This window comes from Suillus discolor (assembly GCF_016758755.1).
Source record: "Suillus discolor strain FC423 chromosome Unknown F5147scaffold_33, whole genome shotgun sequence".
NCBI classification, from domain to species: domain Eukaryota; kingdom Fungi; phylum Basidiomycota; class Agaricomycetes; order Boletales; family Suillaceae; genus Suillus; species Suillus discolor.
Genome location: NW_024541280.1, coordinates 325,060 through 348,413, shown reverse-complemented (window position 1 = coordinate 348,413; position 23,354 = coordinate 325,060). Strand labels below are relative to the sequence as shown.

Below are 23,354 nucleotides of genomic sequence, written 5' to 3'. Positions count from 1 at the left end.
CACTCATGGTGAGTTTTCACGTTTTCGATATGTTTATTAGGATAGAAATTTTTTCGACGCGACGTGCTTGCACTATGGACGTTGATCCCTTGCGGGATCCCATTCAAGTCTCTGATCCCCGTCTTTGTTCTTTGTTATTTACCGTTGCTAACTTCTTTTTTTTCAGGACTTCTGCAGGTTCCCCTTGCTTCTTGTTGTACATGAATGAAACGACGTATCCTCTTCTCCATAATTTTTAAGTTCGTCTACGTGATATTTGAGTAATAGAAACTACATATAAACACAGACTATTCCGGCATGTGCCGTTACACCCCCCTCCATGCCCCAAAAACGCTGTTCATGGCCAAATGGAAGTATGTAAAATTATGCCGTAAACACGACTTCCTGGCGTCTAGACACTCAGTATTAAACCGAGTTTTGTTCCGTATCGCTGCCTTGGAGATCGTTGCTCATAGCGTTACTGACCTGTTTGTGCACTGACCGAGCCGTCGTCTGATTTCAAATTCCATGGCAGATTTTCGCCTCGTCAATCCAGAAGGTTGGGAATACGATCTTCAGTCTGTGCGTCATCCCAGCGCTTTCATCTAACAAGTTGCTCATAATCCAATAGGTGTACTCTGCTTACATAGGTTACTTCCAGTTGCACAACATCCCGTGGTGTGTCTGCCCCTTTAATACGTGCATAGGACGCGTTTATCGAGCTGCACAGGTACGACCGGACATGGGGACAATTCTTCGAGACGTTTGAGCAGTTTCTGGGATTTTCATGGCCTGTAATTGCTGTTACAGACTCATCGACTGGCCGTGCGCACATTGTCACCCGACTAACGACCGTCGGCGCGTTCATCAAGATGATCAAGACTCGGTGCGTCCCATTCACCTCTGACCTACTGACCCACAAATGATGGAACCCTCAGTTTCGGCGAAACACTTCCAACGCCCGACAACATGCTCAAAGTTACGCACTTCGAGACGTCTCAGCGACATCTACGGAACGTTGCAGACTGGGCGACCTACAAGAAACTATACACGACACTACCAGCAGTAGCGCTCGCAGCGTTTAAAACTCGGATACGGGCTGGCGAGCCGAAGGCCATCCGAGAACTATGGGGCAAGCGCGACAAGACATTTTTAGCCATCGATTTTGAGTGGAGCGAACGGAACCCGGCAACGTTTCTAGAATGGGGTTATGCGGCTGTTCGGTGTGGGCATCTTGAGGCGTATGTGTTTTGTTCCTTTCTGTGGCGTACGGGTAGCTGATGGATCTAATTTACAGCGTCGGCGCGTGGCCTCCGATGCCCGAGTCGAATTATCGGTGTGTTGTGGATTGGCGGACGTAACGACCTGGCTGATGTGCATATACACAGGAAGGGTCACTATATCATCGGTGACTACGTGGACAAGATCGTCAACAAGCATTGTCCTACGTACCCCTGGCAGGTACGCCTATTCCGATCACCCTTCTCTGATAAACTGACATATGGAGTAGTATGCTGTACGTCTTTCTTTGGCACTCCATTCCCTCCTTATAGAGTACCTCGTAGTGGGGCGACAGCCAAGTCATACCAAGAACAAAGCTACCTCAGATCGTACAGTCTGTGATTAGGTAGAACATTCCCGTGTCTACAGCTCCTGTGTCTGACGTCATCTACAGCAGTCTAGCAAGCCCGGACACAGAAACCACCGCTAATAGCCTCGTCCTCATAGGACACGGCGTCAGCTCTGACATCCAGCGTCTTGAAGAGGCCAAGATCAGTATGTCGCCACCCCACTCATGCGCTCTAACTAACGCACCCCTAGAAATCCCACACAACGTTCTCATAGTCGATACTGCTTCCTTTGAACGCGCGCTCTTCAACGCCGGCGAGCGAGGAGTAATGCACGACCCCAAAACAGGCAAACACCGCGCCCAAGGCTCTACGCTCTCCCTCGGCGGGCTTTTACACTCCCTAGGGATCGATCCCCCATGTGCACTGCATAATGCAGGCAACGACGCGTTTTTATGTTTGCTTGCGTTGCAGAAGATGATGGAGCCTGGGACAGCTACGCCTATGCCTGATACTGATGCAAGGAGGAAGCCGAAGGCGGCGGGATTGGTTATGGCGCCGCCGATGCCGGTAGCGTTTATGGGACATTTGACAGTAGTAGGTGATGGTTATTGGAAGTCGCTTGGTGGGTCGGGATCGCCGAGGGTAAGGGAGCGAGAGCGTGGGATGGTGGATGGTGTGACGGATGAGATGGGGTTGATGCGTATGGGTTCGAAGTATGGGAGTATGTCTCCGCCTGAGATAGGCGGGAGCTGGAAGGATGACGGGGACAAGGAGAAGGAGGGGTGGTTCAAGTCTGCTAAGGGGGTGCGGTTGGGGACGAAGTGATACCGGTCGGTTGGTGTTGCTTGGACACTTGAGTCTGACACCCAATACCGGGTCTCCTAATTTCTTTCGAGTATGATGTTCCCTTTGTTTCGTTTCGTTCCTCATGGGACTTTGTTGCTACTCGTCTGCATACCTTACATGCACGTAAAGTAAAACAATAATTCTTGTCTCGGACTTGTATGGGACACTATTGTATGTATGCAGTTATGATACGTATAAATGAATACTCGGTACCGTTCGAGAGTCTATCAAAATTAGTCTGGTGAGATTGCTTTTCATCTTCGATCGAGACATTTGTCCGAAAGTAAATATTCCTGGGTAGATACACATCGGACCAGTCATATCACTCTGTGCACTTACTACGGGATTAAACGCGATTGCTTGCAGGGCTCGTTCAAGCGATTGAGTACGACAAGTCTTAGTACGTGACGTACTAGTTAGAGTAATGGCGGCATGCATTTCATAGGTACGGTCCTGATTCTTTGGGCCTTCCGGCTCACCCATCGATCCTACACAACCACTGGATGACTCGACACGGGGTTCATGAATTCGGACCGGCCGTGCTCCATCTAGGTCATGTACTCTCACGACGATTCCTGGAGCTACTAGGCTAGGCTCAAGAATCTTGCAGTGGACACTGATAGAAATTTAGGGTTTCGTCATGCATGGGGAAACACAAAACTGGATACCGGGAGATCAGCAGTTGACTTCGGATATCTCAATTCCAAAGGAGAGTGCTCCCGTAGTCGGCAAAACCCCATTTAACCCCGAACCACTGTAGGTCATTATACGTGTCTGTTTCGCCATTCACTTTATGTAATTGAGGGACCAACACTGCTTGTGCAATTTTCAATTCCGCGCCTCGACGTGACCTTGGTTTGTCCGCCATTTCTCACAGAGATCCCAGACCCGCTGCATGTACACCTATCATCGCTTTGAACGTACATTCCAACTGCGCAGAATTTTTGTGTACGTACTCAAACCACCCCGTCAAAGCAAAACCTACACCTCGTAATCACTCTTCAACATCCAGCGGGTATGTCCCCACAAAAATGACCACAAAGTACTATCACAGCTCGGAATACCGTGCCGGCTAGGATGCATATGTTATGTTTAATTTATCCTGACTCTGGGGTCATACATAGACTCTTGTCATGGCGTCGTGCCATTCGTCCGCGTCAGGCATCACCATTTTCCCAATCCGATCTACAGTCTGCCAATGTCCGCATGCGTAGGGTATAAAAAGCAAGCCTGCTTCTTACCGTGTCCACTCACCTCAGATTTATCAGATCCCGTATCATCCTGTACAGAAAATGCGTTTCTGCACCCTCGCCGTTATCATTACTTTGACAGCATCTATGTCTGTCAGTGTCAGTGCATGTCTTGGCCGACACGCCAGTTGCAAATCCGACACGGATTGCTGCCCTGGCATTTATGGTTGTGAGTATGAAACTGTGAGTATGGATCGCTTGTTTGATTCAACACCATGGCTCACCTTTGTAATATTCATAGCACACCTGCGAATTCTTATAGCCGCAGCCAGAGCTGATGATCACAATACTATGTCATATTCCTGCCTTGATACCGTGCTTGATGGCATAATATTTCGTTGCTGAGTCGATTGAGGTTCTGTGTAGGGTTGAACAATGTATACATTGTTTTCCAAGAAATTATTTGGCACGTCAGTATGCCGGAGTGACATTGCAGTCAGTAGACAGTGATTGTACGCTTTGGCGTGTGTCGTTCCGGGCATTAAATTTAAAATACCCCTTGACGATAAAACGTGAAGATGCTTTGTCGTTAACGATCGAGTTTCACCGTGTAGTTCATTCCATGCAGATCGGTGAACACTCGACTGGGGACACCCTGCTCAAAATGTTCGACAAATCTATCAAACAGGAAGGTACTGACGATAATGCAGAATGACAATGAAGTCCCAGCCCAGTGTGCGGCTGAAGCTGTAATTATGTGAGTTGCAAGGTGAAATGTCTCTTAAGCACGAGACTGAATTTATGCATCACGAAGGTCTTTTTAAATTATGAGCCACCCAGGCTTACGAACTCTCCAGTCATAGGCGGCTGATGCATACTGCAGCGAGCACTCAATAGCACACATCAGCCACCCGAATCTAATACCAAGGTAACAGTTGGATCGTAATCACTGCGCTCGTGCTTAAGAGTATCTCTGTAAGGTTGTCATCAGCGTAGACATTGGCACAATAACAACTAACACATGTCATAGATGTCGAGATGTTAAATCATAATCAAATGAAAGTCAATCGCGCTCGACCTAGCAATAGAAAGCACGTTAACACTCAAGTACGCAACGCGCAAATAAGACTTGAAACGCTCAGATAACATGAAGCTTGAGATAAATAACTACTCGAAATTAAGTATCTCGATGCTCTGGTTCACAACTTCATTCGCGACAAAATCCAGTCCAATCCATTGCTCCGAGCTCCTAAGTCTGCCCACGAAATCGAAGGTTCGCAACATCACCTTGTTTCCTTCCACCATTAAATTGAGTCCAAGGAACTTCTCTTCGGTGATAGTCTCGATATACGGAAGTCCAATTCCAAGTGGCTCGAGGAACAGATCCGCACCTGAACTGAATGTTTTGCCCTCGACAAGTCGTTGATTCCATCTAATGCCATTCCCAGCCTTGAAGTCCGCTACTCGATGAGGGTTGAAATCGCGGATACACAGTGGTCGTGGCTCAGGATCCATTGTCTGGGAGCCGTGCAAAGATACAGCCCGTAAACCATCGATGACATGTTTGCAAGAATCGCGCGAGTCTCCCTTGAAGGATCGAGTATATTTTAGTCCCCATTTAGACCAAGGCACACTAGGGGAACTGTCGCTTGCTTTTCCATATCGGCGCGTATAGGCGGACTGGAGTCCCAACAGGGTGTTGCGCTCGACATACAGTGTGACACAAGTGAGGCTCTCCGCAAAAATCGTCATGTTGATAGTGATGATATCATTATGCATGCGGGAATGGGACGAGTCGGAGTTGATACAGATTGTTTGACATTCAAAGGGTGCGCACAAGGTAGGGAGCGAGAATTTGGCAGTAAGATGGAGAGCATCGGGGAAATCAACGAGGGAATACAACAGTAGTTCCTCACTGTTGACGACGAGAATTGTTTCGTTTGTTAGGAATTTGAAATCTAGAATTCTATGAGCCAACTTGAGGGACTACAAGTCCAGGTAAGTCACGAGTCACAACAATGAGTCAGGGGATTCACTGACCAGAGAAACGTCCTTTGACTTCCAGTTCCAAATTTGCAAAATGTCGGCTGATTCACCGTCTGCTTTGATAACATCGATGAACAAAAAGCCACAATAATGCCCGAAAATGGAGAATGACATATCGGGGGGGTCGAGTAATCGGCAGTCGACCTCCTCTTCGAGGGTTTTTACCACAGCGGATCCAGCTTCAGGATGGACTTTATCAGGCTCTGAAAGAGATCTGAAAATAAGATCATAGGCGTGACTTTCCCTTTATTTACGTTAATACAATCTGACTGTGTCCTTAAGATGTAACTTGAAGGAACTACTGACCCTGGGAATGCTTTGACAAGGCAAATCAAAAGGTCTTGTATGGGTGAGACACCGCAGAGTTGGAATTCGCTATCGAGTTGGCAGTCCCATTCACGCAAGCTCGTGCTATTGGAATGATCGGGGTCTGTCACTTGCGGCTGCAAAAACCTTAGTCGATTTTCATTTTGCACTTTGAATGCCAGAATACCGCAAGACCACATGAAGTCACGGGGAATATGCGGTATAGAGATGGGATTACTTTTGAAATATTCGGCTTTCTGCCATGCAAATTCGCTTTGTCGAAGCGATTTGCGAAGCGATGCGACGGTGCGATCTGGGCCAGGTGAAGGGACTGAAATTGAGTTGAAATACTTGAGGTCAATCGAATACAAAAACTCCGAGGAAGAGTCGATCATGTGTCGAATATTGTGGCATACCTGGAGAAAGACCGAGTTAATAATTCGGAAATAGAAAACTTTGTCCTTACTCGACGTGCTCGCGCTAGTTCGTAGCCATCCAGATGGCTGAATATGTATATGAGGATTTCGACGGGCAGATCTAACAGTTCTAGGGTGGCATGACGAACTTGGTTCATGGCTGATGGGCACCGCTAGTGACTCGGAGGTAAGATTCATTTGCAAGATTTAGAAGGCATCAGCACGAACCTTGCTAGCCTGCAACTTTCAGAGAAAAAATGACGGTTAAGGATGTAGGTAGGCAATGATGCGACGACAAGTCTGATGAATTTATTGTGGCAGCCACAAAATTCGAGCGAGGCTCCGTTTTATACACTGCGACATGGCCATTGATGATGGTCGATGTGTCGGGGAACCGTCATTGTCGATCGGTTTCGTACAATCGGAAGTGGCCAAAACTACAGGTGCTAATAATGCGTGAGCAAGACGGTACATGCGTCATAATTGAGCTTCAAACTGAAACTTGAGGTTGGACTTCACAACCGCAGGGACACACTTCTTCTGAAGCTCAAGACTGTCTCTACCACTTCCTATCTAGATTCTGTTTCAGTGGGCGCCTTGGGCCACATGTCGACGGCTTGGATCTTGATATGATGACTGGAGAATGTGTTCAAGTTGCTTGTGTCCAACTATCGTGGAACAATTCGAAGGTGTATTTTCATGTGTTTACTATGCTTTTGGCTGGCTTCGATGGTTATTGGAGTCATTGGCCCTCCCCGGCGCCCGCACTGTTTGGACTGTAAACTTACTGATCCAAGCGGAGTTTAGTTGACAAGGGTTTAACTCGCTTACCTGAGAGTCATACTAGGGCAGACCTTGAAGCTTTGAAGCTTGAAGCTTGAGCTTGAAGGCTTGATGTATGTGTGAAATAGTAAGCTAGTAGTCTCGACCGTTGGATACAAACATGTGCTTGACCAATGACCACGTCATGTCATACTATTATGTAATATTACTGGCCAAGCAACCTTTGATTGAAACTAGGACCTACTATTGACTTGAAGTCATGACCGTCACCTATCACACGACCGCGCGGTTGGCCCTGGCAACATAGACAAACCCAAGCACATGTTGATTTGCCGGCACAACCCTCGTTCGTTCATCATTCCAATGGACTCCACTGTCAAACACGATCATGTCGTGCAGTTTTCTGACCATCTAGATTCCTTTATGCAGATGGAGGTTATCATTGGCTATTCGTCCTTGTCATCGTTTGAATCAACCAATCACGGTATGATTGAGTTTCCTTCGCGTAGATTTGATGAATAGTGGCGTAGTCCTTTTGTCATCCTATAAATGATGGCTTGATTGCGGAACTCAATTTCCTGATGCTTCCTCCTATGGCCGTGATGGAAGGTGGCTCCGCAGAATTTGAATGCAACCTGGAGTCTTTCAGTCTTGTGCTGTTCCACGTGGCCATGAAACACGATCCAGAATGCCACTGACTCAGACACAAGGATCTTAAGCATGCGGCCATTCCACGGCTGAGACCATAACAAGGTATGCCTGGTTTGTGCACCAACAATAATTGGACTGGCCGATCTTTTTTGGCTGTTGTACCCTTTAGAAATTGCAAAGGACTCCAGGAATTGGAAGACGTAGATGCACAATGCGTGGTCATAGCTGAGACCAAGGAATTGCAGTTGCGTTGCACTACACGCGCTTGAGCAACCAACGTTGATCGCTTACTTTGAACAGTTGTATATTCTGTATCACTACGTGATAAGGCTTCCTGGAGCTCAATTATGAATTTCACTTGGAACCAGTCAGTTCCTATTGTCCTCACACACATGTACTATCTTGCTCACGTATTATTAGCACCTGTAGTTTTGACCACTTCCGATTGTACGAAACCGATCGACAATGACAGTTACCCGACACATTGACCATCGATGGCCATGTCGCAGTGCATAAAATGGAGCCTCGCTCGAATTTTGTGGCTGCCACATTAAACCTTTCGCAGTTGTCGTCGCATCATTGCCCACCTACATTATTATCATCATTTTTCTCTCTGAAAGTTGCAGGCTAGCAAGGTTCGTGCTGATATCTTCTAAATCTTGCAAATGAATCTCACCTCCGAGTCACTAGCGGTGCCCATCAGCCATGAACCAAGTTCGTCATGCCACCCTAGAACTGTTAGATCTGCCCGTCGAAACCCTCGTATACATATTCAACCATCTGGATGGCTACGAACTGGCGCGAGCACGTCGAGTAAGGACAAAGTTTTCTATTTCCGAATTATTAACTCGGTCTCTCTCCAGGTATGCCACAATATTCGACACATGATTGACTCTTCCTCGGAGTTGTTGTATCCGATTGACCTCAAGTATTTCAACTCAATTCCAGTCCCTTCACCTGGACCAGATCACACCGTCGCATCGCTTCGCGAATCACTTCGACAAAGCGAATTTGCATGGCAGAAAGCCAAATATTTCAAAAGTAATCCCGTCTCTATACCGTATACGTATATCACCGATGACGTGTTCATGTGGTCTGGCGGTATTCTGGCACTCGATGTGTAGGATGAAACTCGACTAAGGTTTTTGCAGCCGCAAGTGACAGACCCTGATCATAGCACAAGCTTACGTGAATGGGACTACCACTTCGATGGCGAATTCCCACTCTGCGATTTTTCACCCATACAAGACCTTTTGATTTGCCTTGTCAAAGCATCCCCAGGGTCAGTAGTTCCCTCAAGTCGCATCTTCACTCAGTCAGATTGTATTAACGTAAATAAAGGGAAAGTCACACCTGTGATCTTATTTTCAGGTCGCTTTCAGAGCCTGATGAAGTCCATCCTGAAGCTGGATCCGCTGTGGTGAAAACCATCGACGAAGAGGTCGACTTCGAATCATTGGACCCCTCCAGCACTGTGTCATTCTCCATCTTCGGGCATTATTGTGGCATTTTGTCCAGAAAGGTTTTCAACGCACATGGTGACCTAGTCGAAAGTTTGCAAATTTGGAACTGGAAGTCGAAGGACGTTTCTCTGGTCAGTGAACCTCCTGATTCAGTGTTGTGACTCGTGACTTACCTGGACTTGTAGTGCCTCAAGCCGGCTCATGAAATTCTGCATTTCAGTTTTCTAACAAACGAAACAATTCTCGTCGTCAACAGCGAGGAACTACTGTTATATTCCCTCGTTGATTTCCCCGATGCTCTTCATCTTACTGCCAAATTCTCGCTCCCTGCCTTGCGGACATCCTGTAGATATGAAGAAATCCGTATCAAGGACTCCATCTCGTCCCATTCCCGCATGCATGATCATATCATCAATATCAACATGAAGATTCTTGGGGACCATAGCGTCTTTTCAAGTTGTGTCGCATTGTATGTCGAGCGCAACACCCTGTTGGAACTCCAGTCGACCTACACGCGCCAATATGGAAAAGCAAGCGACAGTTCCCCTAATTTGCCTTGGTCTGAATGGGGGTTAAAATATACCCGATCCTTCAGAGGAGACTTGCTCGATACTTGCAAAAATGTCGTCTTTGGTTTACGGGCTGTATCTTTTGTCGGCTCCCAGATAAGGCCTCCTTTGCCGCGGGCACTGTGTATCCGCGATTTCAACCCTCATCGAGTAGCGGACTTCAAGGCTGGGAATGGCATTAGATGGAATCAACGACTCATCGAGGGCAACTTATTGGATTCAGGTGCGGATATGTTCCTCGAGCCACTTGGGTCTGGACTTCCGTATATCGAGACTATCACTGAAGAGGAGTTCCTTGGAGTCGATTTAATAGCAGAAGGAAACAAGGTGATGGTGCTATCCTTCGATTTCGTGGGCAGACTTGACAAGAGCATCGAGATACTTAATTTCGAGTAGTTATTTATCTCAAGCTTCATGTTATTTGAGCCTTTCAATTCATTTTGCGTCTTATTTGCGCGTTGCGTACTTGAGTGTTAACGTGCTTTCTGTTGCTAGGCCTATCAAGCGCGATTGACTTTCATCTGATTATTATTCAACGTCTATGCTGATGACAACCTTACGGAGATACTCTTCAGCACGAGCGCAGTGATTACGATCCAACTGTTACCTTGGTATTAGATTCGGGTGGCTGATGTGTGCTATTGAGTGCTCGCTGCAGTATGCATCAGCCGCCTATGACTGGAGAGTTCGTAAGCCTGGGTGGCTCATAATTTAAAAAAGACCTTCGTGATGCATAAATTCAGTCTCATGCTTAAGAGACATTTCACCTTGCAACTCACATAATTACAGCTTCAGCCGCACACTGGGCTGGGACTTCATTGACATTCCGCATCGTCGTCAGTACCTTCCTGTTTGATAGATTTGTCGAACATCTTGAGCAGGGTGTCCTCCAGTCGAGTGTTCGCCGATCTGATGGAATGAACTACACGGTGAAACTCTATTGTCAACGACAAAGCATAATCGATAGTTATTACATCGAAACAAATTATGTGATTTGTTGCGAGTCATGTCTGAGTGGCATGGTTCCGATACTGGTAACTGATTCATTCCGAACAGGTTCTTCATTCTCTCTCTAGCGATGATCAGTCTCAATCCACTGACGCGACCTCAGGATGACTCTTCATCTTGGGCCTGAGCTCTGCTTCGGGAATCCTCAACTCGAATTTGATAGAGCACGGCCGGTATGTTTTCTCCGAATTCAGGAACCCCGTGTCATCCAACGGCTGTGTAGGATCGAGGGTGAGCCGGAAGGCCCAAAGAATCAGGACCACTCCTATGAATACCGATCTGTACCAATTGAAGTGAGCTTGGAAGAATTGTCATGTATGTAGAAATATAACTTAACCTGTTTGCGACATGTTGACCAGGGCAAATACTGCAAGGAATATTAATGCCATTCAAAGAACTGATAGCCCAAAGGCTGTGCTTACCGCCGACCAAACCCAAAAAGAAAATTATTTAAATCATCTCTCAGATGACCTTGGTCGTCAATCCAGCGTTGAGGCTTAAATGCGTTGGGCTCAGGAAAGACTTCTGGATCTCGACAGATGGCCCTAAAGCAGTAACAGTCAGGTCTTCATGCTTGAATTCAGAAGTTCGATACTTACCAAGTGTTGCCGAATACTGTAGTGCCGGCTGGAATGTAGTAGTTTTCCTGATGCCAGATCATCAGTCGCACAAGTAAGTTGTTCTAAGATCACTTGCCCAAATCACATCTTTGGTTGTTCGGTGAGGAACTCCTGCAGTATAGTCGTCGAAACCGCGGGTACAAGCCACAAAGACGATACTCACCATTGGGAGCAACAGGTCTCCATCTCGAAGCCTCAGAGATGAAGGCACGCAGACGAGTAAGGGATTGTTGGTCGGCAAAAGTCGGCGCTTGAGTGCAAAGATCATTGAATTCTACAGAATTGCGATAGGGAATCGAATTACCTCGGTGCCTTCCGATGACCGCGTCGAGCTCGGCTTGAACTTTACCTTGCTCCTCGGGGAAACATGCGGCTGCCAGGAGCACGTTGCACAAGGCCAAAGTAGTCTGAACCTTGTTTTCAGCCACGTACTTATCTTCGGACACAACGAAAACACCTCACCGTATCAGAGCCAGCTCCAAAGAAGGCGGCACTGAGGAAAGCTGTCTCGACCTCCGTCAAACCATAGTGGTCGCTATTTTCTAACATAAATCTCGTGAACGAAGGACCAATGTCCACATCGCTTTGCTGCAGAATAGCTTGAACACTTTATGCGAAGATTGGTGAGGCGAGGCATACCATTTGCTCTTTTACTCGATTCAGCTGACCAGTGTGGAGCCGCTTGCTCCTCTCAAACCCCCGTTTCAATTCTCGGCCATACCAAGGAATATGTTTGAGCCATGGGATCGAGTCCACCAGGTAGTAGGCATCGGGGCGCAGGAGTTTACTGACCACCTTCATGAGTTGGTACATCTCCTTGACTAGGGGATCGGTCGCAGAAGTGGGCGTAGTAGTACCATATGCGACTTTCATCATTGTCGTCGAAGAAAAACTTTTGATAATACCTGTAAGCAATGCGCGGTCATGCCAGAAAACGCATACGTTATCACATGGTTCTGGAAGTTGTGTGGATCATCGAGAATCTCGAGGACCAGGTTCTTCGCGTGTGACATCAGCAGGGGCTGATAAGCCTCGGCTGCTTTAGGCTGGAGGTGCGTATGAAGTGCCCTGCGACACGTTGAAAATTAACTTAAAAGAAGTGTTGCAGTCTGCGAACCTACGCTTCTGACGGAACTTTTCCCCAAAGGGTGTAGAGGTGAGACCCTGTCCGCCGCTAAATATCTCTCCAGCAGCAATCATGCGAGGACGGTCAGCTAGCGCTGCGCCCTGATTCTCCATGATATCCATGGCGGCCTGCAACAGAATAAATTCAATGAGCTTCCACATGACAACTTGGGGTCGAGGGACTGACTTTGTAACGGCCAATAACCACGAATTTTCTGAGTCCCGACCGAAGAGTAATCAGAGGACCATGCTCGTCAACCCAACCCGCTATGGTAAGAAATGACCTAATCAGCGCCAGACCATGAGCGTTGAAGACTATGTGTGTTGAATGCGACACTTTACTTGCGACGCGGCAGAAAATGTCCCCGAAGCCTCCAAGTGGAAGGGGAAGGTGGGAGATGAAGGCCATTCGTCAATCGAGGAAGGTAAGCCTGAGCAATTACTCCCATCACACCAAGACAAGTCACAGCGCCGACAATGAGCGGCGCGTTGTCAGGAAGGGACAAGTCAGACAAATGTAACATGGCTGATGAAAAGGGCGCAAGGAATGGTCAGAGAGAACTCAGCGTAAAGTTATAACTGATTTTTTCAAATCCTCGACGTAACAGTTGGTCAACGTACTTCAAATTCTGAAATCCATGTCATTACTGCCACGTCTCGACGGTCCGTACGGTAGCGTTGGAGTACTTCAAGTTGGCTTAAGGCTTGAAGGTAAGTCGGAGAAATTACTCAAGACAAACCGCAGCACCGAAGTCATTTGACAAGCATAATTCAATTATGTCTCGTCTTAAGGGTAATTGAACGAAATTCTGCTGGAATCCAGCTGAAACATAAATAAGCTTGAGATCTTGAGATGTTGAAACACATCAGTAAACATGGGGCCACCTCGGAAGTGATACAGCCAGGTGTGATGCATGTGATGATCAATATTTGATCATCGCAGAAACACTCGTTGCATTTTTCAAATTCCGCTTCGCATGAACTTCGATGTGTCCTATGTCACAAATGGTTCCTCTAACTGGCGGCAGCTATTTCTGAAATATATCTATTTTGTTACTTGTATCTATTATTCTTTCCCATTCATAACGCATTCAGCACACCAAAACCTGTAACAGTTCGAGTGTACCGAGTTATTACAGAATCGTAGTCCACCAGGTACAGGGAGTCAGGCCAGTTCAAAGCTTCAGGACTGGGACCTGAAATTCGCGGATACAGACTGTGAGCTATATATTGGTTCGCTCTTCCGGTTCGTCCTAACCTATAGCATCCATCTATCCTGCATAGATTACACTACGACGAGACCGTAACGCAGCAGGATCTCCATCCTGGCTGCAACCCATACTGTGGTAGTGATACATTGTCCTTTACCGACACATCAACCAAGGAACCAAACAAATTCTCGGGTATCACCGTGTTTTGGAACCTCATGTCTTGTCCGTTGATGTGCCATTTTCAAGATCTCAATGTTTATCCTGGGTCGCTCCGTGCGGAGAGTCGAGGTTACATGCAGTTTTCGAGTTCTTCAGCTGCCCGTCCCATTTATGGAACTACTTTCTGCACCAGTGCGCGACGAAAAATCATCGTGAAGGCTTCAGTTGTGCCACACTTCTTCTCGTAGGGCCCGTCTGCGACGTTTTTACAGCAATGAATTCAAGGTCACTCTATCGCCTCCATCGACCATGATCTCACCTGTCATGACACCTCTCCCATTTGCATTTAACCCGATCATGCAAAGACGTGGTCTTTATGCGAGTCACATGTGGACTTTCCAACTCATTCCCTAGTCATGATCTCAGCTGTGCTGCTGGAAGGGACAACAAAACACCCACTACCTGCTGTATCTAAATCCAGAATAGGTCATGCCGCCATTTTTGCCGGTTCTTCCGGAAGAATTACAGTCCAAAAATGCCTCTAATTACCCTACGAGTCACAGAATTCAGCAGGACATGAAACTGACGAGACAACGAAAAACTTGGACTAGTATGCTCGCCAAAAGGTCTTATTCGTGTTCTCCGTTGGCTTCTTTCAATTGCCAAGTATTACTGGGCCAGCGAACTACTGCAGGCCAGCAGTGACATACGACAAGTTACACCCAATCCTTCGAGCTCTTCCCATTAGCTATATTACGGCTGCCCGACCTGCGCATTTCTGACATCGTTTTTCGGTGTTGCACATTGTTCTGGTATGGCAGCAGTGTCAACTGTTTACCTTCCTAAGCCAGAGAAAGGTTATCTTCGAGCCAAATTGCGGAGGTGGTAATTCTTTGCCAGCAGAATTTGCTTGATGACACTGCAAGGACTAACGGTCCGTGGAGACGTGGCAGTGATGGATCAGAATATGGATTTTGAAGTATGCTGGTCAATTGGATTTAAAGTTGGCCTATCAGCATAGTTATATCGCCTTACTAACCCTCGAGTTGAGAAGCTACTTACCATGAGTTACCTCCTCCAATCCTTCTTTGCGCTCCTTCCATCAGCCATGTTGCAACTACCTGACCTGTTCATTTCGGACAACGCGCGGCTCATTGCCGGTGCTGTGACTTGTCTTGGCGTAATAGGAGTATTTGTTCTTCCTCAATCGAAGAATGGCCCTCCTCTCCCACCTTCCCCTTTCACTTTAAGGCCTTGGGGGCACTTCCTGCCGTCTCACAAGTAAATTTTCGCATGGATCACGTTGTCTGTTAGTACTCACAGTATTTTCGCTGATTAGGTCATTTCTTACCATAGCAGGTTGGATTAACGAGTACGGCCCTCTGATCACTCTTCGGTCAGGGCTCGGAAAAGTCGTGGTTATTGGTCGTTACAAAGTCAGTCTCTCGACGCAGGGTCAACATATCCAAGTTCACCATTCTGTTGCAGGCCGCCATGGATATTATGGAGAATCAGGGCGGAACTCTCGCTGACCGTCCTCGCATGATCGCTGCTGGAGAATTATTTGGTGGCGGACTGAGCATTGCCTACACGCCATTTGGAGACAGATTCCGTCGGATGCGTAGGTTAGCAATTCGCAATGTCTACCAATTTACCTTTTAACTTTTGCAGAGCCCTTCATACGCATTTCCAGCCTACAGCAGCTGGGGCTTATCAGCCCCTGCAGATGTCGAACGTGAAGAATCTGATTTTCGACATCCTTGATGATCCATACAACTTTCAGAACCATGTGATGAGGTATGCGCTTGTGGTTACGATTGTACACTGCTTATAGGCATTTTGAAGTTATGGTGCGACAGTAATTACGAAAGTTACCTACGGTAGCAATGCGCCCACGTCTGCAGCTGATCCCCAAGTCATTGAGATGCGCCAGCTTAGGAAGTTGATCGACAGAGCCCTGCGCCCTGATGCTTTCTACCTTGTGGACTCGATCCCGTGGCTTAAACACATTCCCTGGTATGGCCGAGAATTAAAACAGGGGTTTGAGAGGAGCAAGCGGCTTAACATAGGTCAGTTGAACCGAGTGAAAGAGCAAATGGTATGCTTCGCGTTGACGATTTTCACATGAAATGCCGAAGTCATTCACAGCAAAGTGATGTGGACATCGGCCCTTCGTTCACGAGATATATGCTAGAAAATGGCGATCACCATGGCTTGACAGAGGACGAGACGGCTTTTCTTGGTGGTTCCTTGTTTAGAGCTGGAACCAACACAGTGAGGTGTTTTGTTGTCCAAAGATTAGTATGTGGCTGAAACTAGGGGTCAGACTACCTCAGTAATATGCACGGTGCTCATGGCAGCCGCATGTTTCCCCGATGAGCAAGTTAAAGTTCAAGCCGAGCTCGATACGGTCATCGGGAGGCAACAAGGTAGCTCTGTTTCCTATTGCAGTTCAGTAAACTCAACGATTTCTGCACTCAAGCGCCGACATTCGCCGACCAACAATCCCTTACGCGCCTGCATGCCTTCATCTCTGAGGCTGTGAGATGGAGACCGGTTGCTCCTAATGGTTAGGATAATCTTTGTGATTTTATACTTACAGTTTCTGACAGTCACTGCAGGATTTCCCCACCGAACAACCAAAGACGTAATTTGGGTAAGTGATATTTGAACAGCTTACGTGTGCGACTGATGATCTGGCATCAGGAAAACCACTGTATTCCAGCTGGGACCACGGTATTCGGTAACCATTGGTAAGCTTCGAGCTATGAGTTTAACCAGAAAGGCCTAACAGTCGCTGCTTTAGGTCCATCTGTCGAGATCCAGAAGTCTTTCCCGAGCCCGAAGTCTTCAAGCCTCAACGATGGATTGACGACCAAGGTCTCCTGAGAGACGATCTAACCAATTTTCTCTACGGCTTTGGTCGACGGTAAGCACCATCTTCCTATTACTCGTTCGTTGCATTGAAAATCTTTGCAGTGTGTGCCCCGGTCAACATGTCGCGAACAGGTAAGCCTGTCATTCTACAGACATGATCTTTCGGGTTCACTTCGATTGGCACAGAACGGTGTTCATAAGCGCGGTCCTGATTCTTTGGGCCTTCCAGCTCACTCTGGATCCTACACAGCCGCTGGATGACATGGGATTTATGAACACAGAGAAAGCCCACCGGCCGTTTACATACCGGCCGTGCACCATCGATTTCAAGACGAGGATTCCGGAAACAGAGCTCAGGCGGATAATGCAGAATTATCTTGGTTGTGAGAGCGTATGAGAGCGATCACTGATAGAGAGGGAACGAAACACCACTATCCAAACCATGCCTCTAGGATCATAACCGCAGTAAATCACCTTGTAAGTTGTTACGGTTGCGAATTGTGTATTGTAGCTGTCGACTGTGCATCATCGTTATCAGGATTCTCTGTGCAGTTCTGTTGTTATCATGCTAGCTCACTGCTCAGTTCATTTCAAGTAAATCGGCGAGCACTCGACTGCACTATTCCAGGCCAGCAGTAACATGCACGATGAGTCGCATCCGATCCTTCTTTGGTGGACGCAGCCCATGGAAGTGGCGGGTGTGTTTCTGCTTGTAAACTAATTCGAACTTGTTCCCCCTATATCTCGTTACTGTAGTTGTTGCTCGCTTTCATCGAACACATGGTGGTTAGACTGTCTACACCCCCATTTAAATTGTATTACTATCAACACAGTCCTCGCTGGTTGATCCGAAGTGTCGCAGGTCGCGGGAGTGTACAGCAATCCTACATGATGCGAGAACCTTTCATACAGTGTTGAACGTTGAGTATCCAAAATGTTGCAATAAGAAGGCCGACGTCTCCTTCACAATCACGACATATAACTACAAAGATTGGAAAGGCTGGATCTGAGAGGGTGAGCTCCTTTGGTATTCGTCCGCTCAGCCTGATTCTTGATAGATCTATACGTGTGCCTTAAACTGATTCCCTGGAATAACCCTGACAACCATTGCAGCGATCACTCATGATAGTTCGATCGAGTAAAACAAGTCGAGTTCATAAGTAAGCGCTAAGTCTAGCCTCAATAGAGAGAAGTCTGCAGTGGTCATTCATTGTAGTTCATAGCTTGACCTTCTAGATCTGCAGAAATGTAAGATATCATATGCAGTAAAGGTCTGTCTTGCTAATTCATGGTATATGATCATGCATTTCCCAGTACACAACAAGACACTCAAACAACAAGATAATCACCCGTAGTGACGACAGCATCCACAGAAAAAACGGGGTCCTCACCACCATCTATTCTCGAAACAGCATCCACCCCAATGCCAGCGATACTACCCCGACCTACGAATGACACGCGCACAGGGAAGAATATGCTCGCGTCGTCGCCGCCGACAGTGAACTCGAGCGTGCCGCTGCGCTCTACGGTGGAAACGAGTGGGATGGACCAGTCGAGCGAATGAGTAGCGGGATTGATGCTGTAGTCGCATTGCGTGGTGGTGATGCTGGGGTAGGAGCCAGTGCTAGAGGTATGTCAGTGAGTGGGCGAAGAATTAGAGTGCGAATGAAGAAGAACTTACGGGAGGGGGATGGAGATGACGACGTCATGCAGGGTGACGTTTTCATTTTCAAGCTCGTACTCGATGTTGACCTCACAGGTACCGTCATTTGAGGGAGAGGGCCAGCAGTTGACTTTAGGGGTGGGGGGTTGAGTCAGTGAGCGTGAAAATGATATATACGAATGGAGAGCTTACTGGACAATGGTACTAAGGACTCATCGCGCCCTGCATAGCGCCACTTGAGTACGCCAAGGGCTTGGCCCACGGGGAAAGCACGAGAGGGATCTTTGAGCGCGACGATACGGTTCTGGCCGGGGGCGAACTTGGCGACATTCGGGTGTTGCTTGAATTGAAGATCAGACCCAAAGTCGGTAGTGGGGGACGGGAGCGCGAGTTTGATATGCGCTAAAGCAGGATCGGAGACTTGGAGGTTCATGTCACCCTTGACCTCCATTGATTGTACACCGCCTTCGCGCATAAGGGATACATCGATTTTTTCCTTGATTACAATATGTACGCTATAGACAAGGGTTGGCGAGGTTTGAAATTGAGGAGGGCAAGGACTTACCTTTCAGCTGTGATAGAGGGCAGGCTGCCTCTTGTGTTAGTTGGTGCTGGGGATGGATCAGGGATAGGAGGCGTGGATGGTGCTGAGAGCTCCTCGGAGACTAGCTCGCCGCCGAGAGCATCTAGAAGCTCAGCTTGCCTGGTCTTTTTGTTGCCGAGTTTCATGCCACTGCTCTTGAACGGAGTGGCGCGCGCACTGGACGCAGGTGCAGGTGATGCAGTACGCGCAGCCGGCACTTCTGGAGCGTCGAAGCGTTGAGGAACAGGAGAGTATCCAGACATGCCTCCACCGAGATATGAGCTGCCCCCACTGCCGGATACTGCAGCACGCTTCTGCTGCTCCCGGCGCTGGAGCTCTAGTTGGCGTGCACGGCGCTTAAGCTCTTCTTTTGCCTCTGCTTCTTTGTTCTGTCGTTAAATGAGTGGGAGAGGTCGGGTAGTTTGACTGGTGTGCACTGACCCTTGCGATGATATCTTGTATCTTTTCCTCGTGACTCTCCATCTCTAAAATACTCCTTACCTGCATGAGATTGACCTGTTCTCGGTAACCCATGCTCACGATCTCATCAAAAGCTCCAAGCAGTTCAAAACTCTGTTTCTGAATTTCACGCTCATCTGCAGTGCGGCACATATCAGACACGACGCGCGCAAAGAGGTGGAGGGTATCGATGTCCTGAAGGATATTGGAAGCTTTATTCGTAATGAGAAGGATGTAAAGATCTTCCAAGGGCTGGTAGACGTAGCGGACTTGAGCGGTTTCTACGGAAGTGTGTTGAGAGTTTGTCGGGATGAGCTTTGGGAAGGATGCAAGTAGGGATTCGATATGGGTGCGCGTCATTGGGTGGAATTGGCGCGAGAGCACCGCTGGAAGTGTGTCAGGAGATTAGTTTTGAGAGCTGGTAGGTGGACTTACCTTTACCGCCTTTAGTGCATATTGATGCTGCTAGAACAACCTGCGAAATTTGTTAGATCCTGTTTACATGCCTTGTCCAGAATGCTTGATAGGCTCACCATCTTGAAGGGTTATGGCGATAAAGACCCTTGCCTACACACGCCTGCAGTTTCTGATCTTGCTGGTAGCAATATATTAGTATCCTTCGTCAAACGTGTCAGAAGGAAAGTGACCCCCACCTATCACTGCATTTAGAATTTTCGAGGGGTCAGAACATGGCACATATGATAGTAGTAGTCACGGTTGGACTTTAGAGCAACTCGCAATCCTGCAGTCCGACAAACAAGCGTCTGCTCTAGAACAACCTCTTGACAGGAAATTACTTGCGTCTCTCTGAACGCTTTTGCATACACAGTTGTTTTATTCTTGACCTCAAATTCAACATGGTCATGGTGATCTGCAGATTCGTCAAGTTTAACTACTCCTTCATTTATAAGACTTATTGTTCAACTTTCTGCAGAAATTTCCTGAAGCAAATCCTGGCCACTGCTGCATCTATTTGTCTCATTGTGTACGCGTTCTGTACCACCTAAGTTTTGCGACCAGTTATACACATTCGTCCCTGAGGTTGCCACTTGCCATGCCATGCTGAACATAACTTTCCGAAGACGAAAATACCTGGGACGTCACCACAGCGATACCATTTTCTTCTAAGTCGCCGTGACAGGCGCCACTGGCGACCCTTCCCAGCTTCTGCATGTGGTGGCCACGTTGAAACGGTCTTCGAACTTGTTCGTACCTGTCTGGAGCTCGCCGGTGTTATTGGACTGCTCAGTTCGGCATGAATGCAGCTGTAGGCGGGGAATTTTGCGGCTACTTACTCGACCCGGGGCCGCAGCAAGCTTTTTTGGTTCCATCATGAGTAATTTACGCAGCAGATCGTTATGAATGTGAAGGGGTCATGGAGCCAAGCCATATTTGTTCGTCTCTTCGCTTTAACCTCCTACCAAGGCTGATCGATCACAGGATATTAATTCGGTTGTGTGCGCATTTCGGTTAGGTACGACCACGTTCTCCTTTAATTTTAAAATTTACCGTGATAACAGGCTCGTGATTATGAACGCGTCTTACTACACCCCTCTTGGATGATGCATTTCCAAATTCAAAAAAGGCTTATTAAAGAGATAACTCTACACGCTAGCGCAGACGGCCTCGTGTAGTCATTCACATTGTGTGACCTAGCTTGATTCGAATGACTAGGAATATCACTTCTGATCTCCCCTTAACACCGTTTGTAAGCGAAGAGATGGCAGAATCTTTGATATGATTTAAGGTAATTTGACTGTTCTTGTAGGGCGCATCTTACTCATTTTTGATATCCAGGAAATACTACCCCCATTCTACGTGCGTCCTCGGTAAGAACGCCATGCGGAACAGGTACCTTAGATACCCACCAAGCCTCATTCGATAGTCTGTCAATTATTTTCCTTTCCCATGCCACGATCTGCGCTTGCTCACATCTGTCAGTGAAAGTGAAATTGCTCGACTTTTTGTGCCAACGAGGCGAGCAACTAATGCGGACCAGTCCATTTTTGAGAACGATGCTTCTGAGCACCCTCGGATCCACGCTGTGAGTTCTATCTTTTTCGGCTCGCCAGCGGTGCACATGGCTGGCCCACAGGGGCCTGGGTCGATTAAATCGTGGACTTCCTATTTTGTTTGGCGACGAGTTGCATGTTTATTAGATGGGTTTCACAACTCATGTGGGTATTTTTGTCTGTTCAGAATATGTGTTAACGTTTGTACTCAGTCGACCGACTAGCAAATGACTGCCTTCTCGCTTTTCTGGCGCGGATCCCTAGTGCGGTCACCGCTGACAATTTTTCCAGCGAGAATTATGCGACTGTTCGGTCTAACCCATGTGACAATCTGTAAGCGCTCACATCGGTTAGTGAACGTGAAATTGTCGAACTGTTGCCTCCGTTTTTCAGAACGATGCTTCTAAGCCCCTTCGGATCCAAGGCGTGGGTCCTATCTTTTTCGGTTCGCCAGCGTTGCACATGTGATCGACGAGGGCCTGGGTCGCTTAGCGCGTGGACTTCCAATCTGTTTTTGAGTGCATTGCATGCTCAGCGGACAGACTTCATAAATCGTGTGTGTTTTTGAACCGTTTGAAATATGTGTTAATTTTCGTATTCAGTTAGCCGTGCTGCTCGCAGTCTCAACTTTCTCGCTGTTCCAGGAAATCCGCAGTATAGTCACTTTTCCAGAGACTTGAGCAACTATTTAAATCTTTCTGATCCCTGTGACGATGTCCGTTCGCTCAAATTGGTCAGTGAAAGTGAAATCGTTCAACATTTGCAACCAACGAAGTGAGTACCTAGTCCATTCACGAGAAGGCTTCTGAGCCTTGTTGGATCCGTTCCGTGGCCCTTCTGTTTCGGCCTGCCAGCGGTATGGCTAGTCTAAGAAAGCTGGGTGTTTTTTATCCGTTCAGAGTATGCATTGATCTTTGAATTAAGCTGAACGGTGGTGTTCGTGGTGGATGCCAGCTTCCCCACTGTTTCTAGCATAGATACCGAAACTTCATGATGCTGTTGCTCATGACAATTCAGTTCCTTTTCCCATGCTATCATTCTCATTGGTTAATGATAGTTAAATTCTTCGACTTTTTGCGCCAACAAGGTGAACCCCTAATGCGGACCAGGCCATTTATGAAAACTATGGCTTCTGAGCCCCATCGGATCCGTTCCGCATACCCTATCCTTTTCGGCCCGTTAGCAGCGCACACGACTGCATACGAAGGTCGGCTCAATGAAACCGCGGAATTCCTGATACACTAGCCAAAATTCACTCTGAAGAGAAGAGTCTTGGAGCTTGCTGTTATCTATCTCGACACTATGAGTCTGGACACCCCGACCCCTGGCACTCCACAGGCCATAACCCTCTCTGATGCTGAACCTGGAACCCGCTACAGAAAGACGGATGTATTTTTGTGTGATGAGCTGAATTGAAGGGTTTCAATTATGTGAGTGTTTTTTTGCGTGTTCGGAGTACGCACTAAGTGAGTCGACCGTATGTAATACTTGTAGCTTCTTTGCCGGCGCTCACTTGGCAGTCACGAATCGCCACGTCCTTATCTACTCTTCGCCACCGGAACGTCGATAGTCTCGGTCCTGGCCGAACAGAATCGCAATTACTGCGCAAAGTTTATTCGAAACTGCCGTTACTCACTGTGGTGCGGATTTTGATTGGGTTGTATTCGTGGCTCGAACGACACAGTCAACGTTCAGATTGCAATTATTAAAAACGCGCCTCGCTCGTTGATGACGGGGTTCGTGAGTGTATTTGATAATATGTAATTCACAAGTTGATGTCAGGCTAGTAGGTGGTATTTTTCGTCGTCGCATTCTCT

The 23,354-nt window shown here is 47.4% G+C and overlaps 6 protein-coding genes across 6 annotated transcripts; 3 read left to right on the top strand and 3 right to left on the bottom strand.

Moving 5' to 3' along the window:
* The first annotated feature begins 355 nt into the window (after window positions 1-355).
* F5147DRAFT_219758 (uncharacterized protein) lies at window positions 356-2,442 on the top strand. Its single transcript, XM_041428660.1, has 10 exons — window positions 356-561; window positions 611-657; window positions 710-865; window positions 918-1,220; window positions 1,277-1,315; window positions 1,368-1,440; window positions 1,490-1,495; window positions 1,545-1,606; window positions 1,655-1,755; window positions 1,801-2,442. The coding sequence occupies exons 1-10, from the start codon at window positions 508-510 to the stop codon at window positions 2,373-2,375; spliced, it is 1,416 nt and encodes a 471-aa protein (XP_041291963.1). The 5' UTR covers window positions 356-507; the 3' UTR covers window positions 2,376-2,442.
* Window positions 2,443-4,753: 2,311 nt separating this feature from the next.
* F5147DRAFT_774624 (uncharacterized protein) lies at window positions 4,754-6,512 on the bottom strand (the record flags this gene model as incomplete). The annotated part of the gene is made up of 4 exons (XM_041441622.1): window positions 4,754-5,572; window positions 5,627-5,846; window positions 5,939-6,354; window positions 6,405-6,512. The coding sequence occupies 4 exons, from the start codon at window positions 6,510-6,512 to the stop codon at window positions 4,754-4,756; spliced, it is 1,563 nt and encodes a 520-aa protein (XP_041291962.1).
* Window positions 6,513-8,493: 1,981 nt separating this feature from the next.
* On the top strand, window positions 8,494-10,270 carry F5147DRAFT_803699 (uncharacterized protein; the record flags this gene model as incomplete). Its single annotated transcript, XM_041443326.1, has 5 exons — window positions 8,494-8,601; window positions 8,652-8,906; window positions 8,940-9,070; window positions 9,160-9,382; window positions 9,437-10,270. The coding sequence occupies 5 exons, from the start codon at window positions 8,494-8,496 to the stop codon at window positions 10,214-10,216; spliced, it is 1,497 nt and encodes a 498-aa protein (XP_041291961.1). The 3' UTR covers window positions 10,217-10,270.
* A 479-nt stretch (window positions 10,271-10,749) lies between these two features.
* F5147DRAFT_613871 (cytochrome P450) lies at window positions 10,750-13,067 on the bottom strand. The gene is made up of 13 exons (XM_041432489.1): window positions 12,916-13,067; window positions 12,761-12,857; window positions 12,566-12,702; window positions 12,391-12,516; window positions 12,088-12,340; window positions 11,911-12,036; window positions 11,753-11,855; window positions 11,612-11,698; window positions 11,525-11,559; window positions 11,428-11,474; window positions 11,251-11,373; window positions 11,166-11,195; window positions 10,750-11,107 (listed from the first exon to the last, which is right to left on the bottom strand). Exons 1-13 carry the CDS (start codon window positions 13,020-13,022, stop codon window positions 10,909-10,911), a joined length of 1,470 nt encoding a protein of 489 aa, XP_041291960.1. The 5' UTR covers window positions 13,023-13,067; the 3' UTR covers window positions 10,750-10,908.
* Window positions 13,068-15,051: 1,984 nt separating this feature from the next.
* On the top strand, window positions 15,052-17,556 carry F5147DRAFT_637098 (cytochrome P450; the record flags this gene model as incomplete). Its single annotated transcript, XM_041432930.1, has 14 exons — window positions 15,052-15,224; window positions 15,283-15,379; window positions 15,432-15,568; window positions 15,615-15,740; window positions 15,789-16,041; window positions 16,092-16,217; window positions 16,270-16,372; window positions 16,426-16,512; window positions 16,565-16,599; window positions 16,650-16,696; window positions 16,750-16,872; window positions 16,923-16,952; window positions 17,007-17,297; window positions 17,359-17,556. 13 exons carry the CDS (start codon window positions 15,052-15,054, stop codon window positions 17,215-17,217), a joined length of 1,548 nt encoding a protein of 515 aa, XP_041291959.1. The 3' UTR covers window positions 17,218-17,297; window positions 17,359-17,556.
* Window positions 17,557-18,005: 449 nt separating this feature from the next.
* F5147DRAFT_637094 (uncharacterized protein) lies at window positions 18,006-20,132 on the bottom strand. Its single transcript, XM_041432929.1, has 7 exons — window positions 20,059-20,132; window positions 19,961-20,000; window positions 19,508-19,911; window positions 19,049-19,455; window positions 18,676-18,998; window positions 18,502-18,613; window positions 18,006-18,444 (listed from the first exon to the last, which is right to left on the bottom strand). Exons 1-7 carry the CDS (start codon window positions 20,059-20,061, stop codon window positions 18,150-18,152), a joined length of 1,584 nt encoding a protein of 527 aa, XP_041291958.1. The 5' UTR covers window positions 20,062-20,132; the 3' UTR covers window positions 18,006-18,149.
* Window positions 20,133-23,354: the final 3,222 nt, after the last annotated feature.

Bases quoted from the DNA above. Each gene is read 5' to 3' on its own strand.
- F5147DRAFT_219758 (XM_041428660.1), top strand. From the start codon at position 508: ATGGCAGATTTTCGCCTCGTCAATCCAGAAGGTTGGGAATACGATCTT. The intron at 562-610 runs GTGCGTCATCCC...ATAATCCAATAG, and splicing joins GGGAATACGATCTTCAGTCT to GTGTACTCTGCTTACATAGG. The intron at 1,316-1,367 runs GTGTGTTGTGGA...GCATATACACAG, and splicing joins ATGCCCGAGTCGAATTATCG to GAAGGGTCACTATATCATCG.
- F5147DRAFT_613871 (XM_041432489.1), bottom strand. From the start codon at position 13,022: ATGGGAGTAATTGCTCAGGCTTACCTTCCTCGATTGACGAATGGCCTT. The intron at 12,858-12,915 runs GTAAAGTGTCGC...GGCGCTGATTAG, and splicing joins CATTTTCTGCCGCGTCGCAA to GTCATTTCTTACCATAGCGG. The intron at 11,856-11,910 runs GTGAGGTGTTTT...AACAAGGTTCAG, and splicing joins TTGGAGCTGGCTCTGATACG to ACTACTTTGGCCTTGTGCAA.
- F5147DRAFT_637094 (XM_041432929.1), bottom strand. The intron at 19,912-19,960 runs GTAAGTCCACCT...ACACACTTCCAG, and splicing joins ATGCACTAAAGGCGGTAAAG to CGGTGCTCTCGCGCCAATTC. The intron at 18,614-18,675 runs GTAAGCTCTCCA...CCACCCCTAAAG, and splicing joins GTCCTTAGTACCATTGTCCA to TCAACTGCTGGCCCTCTCCC.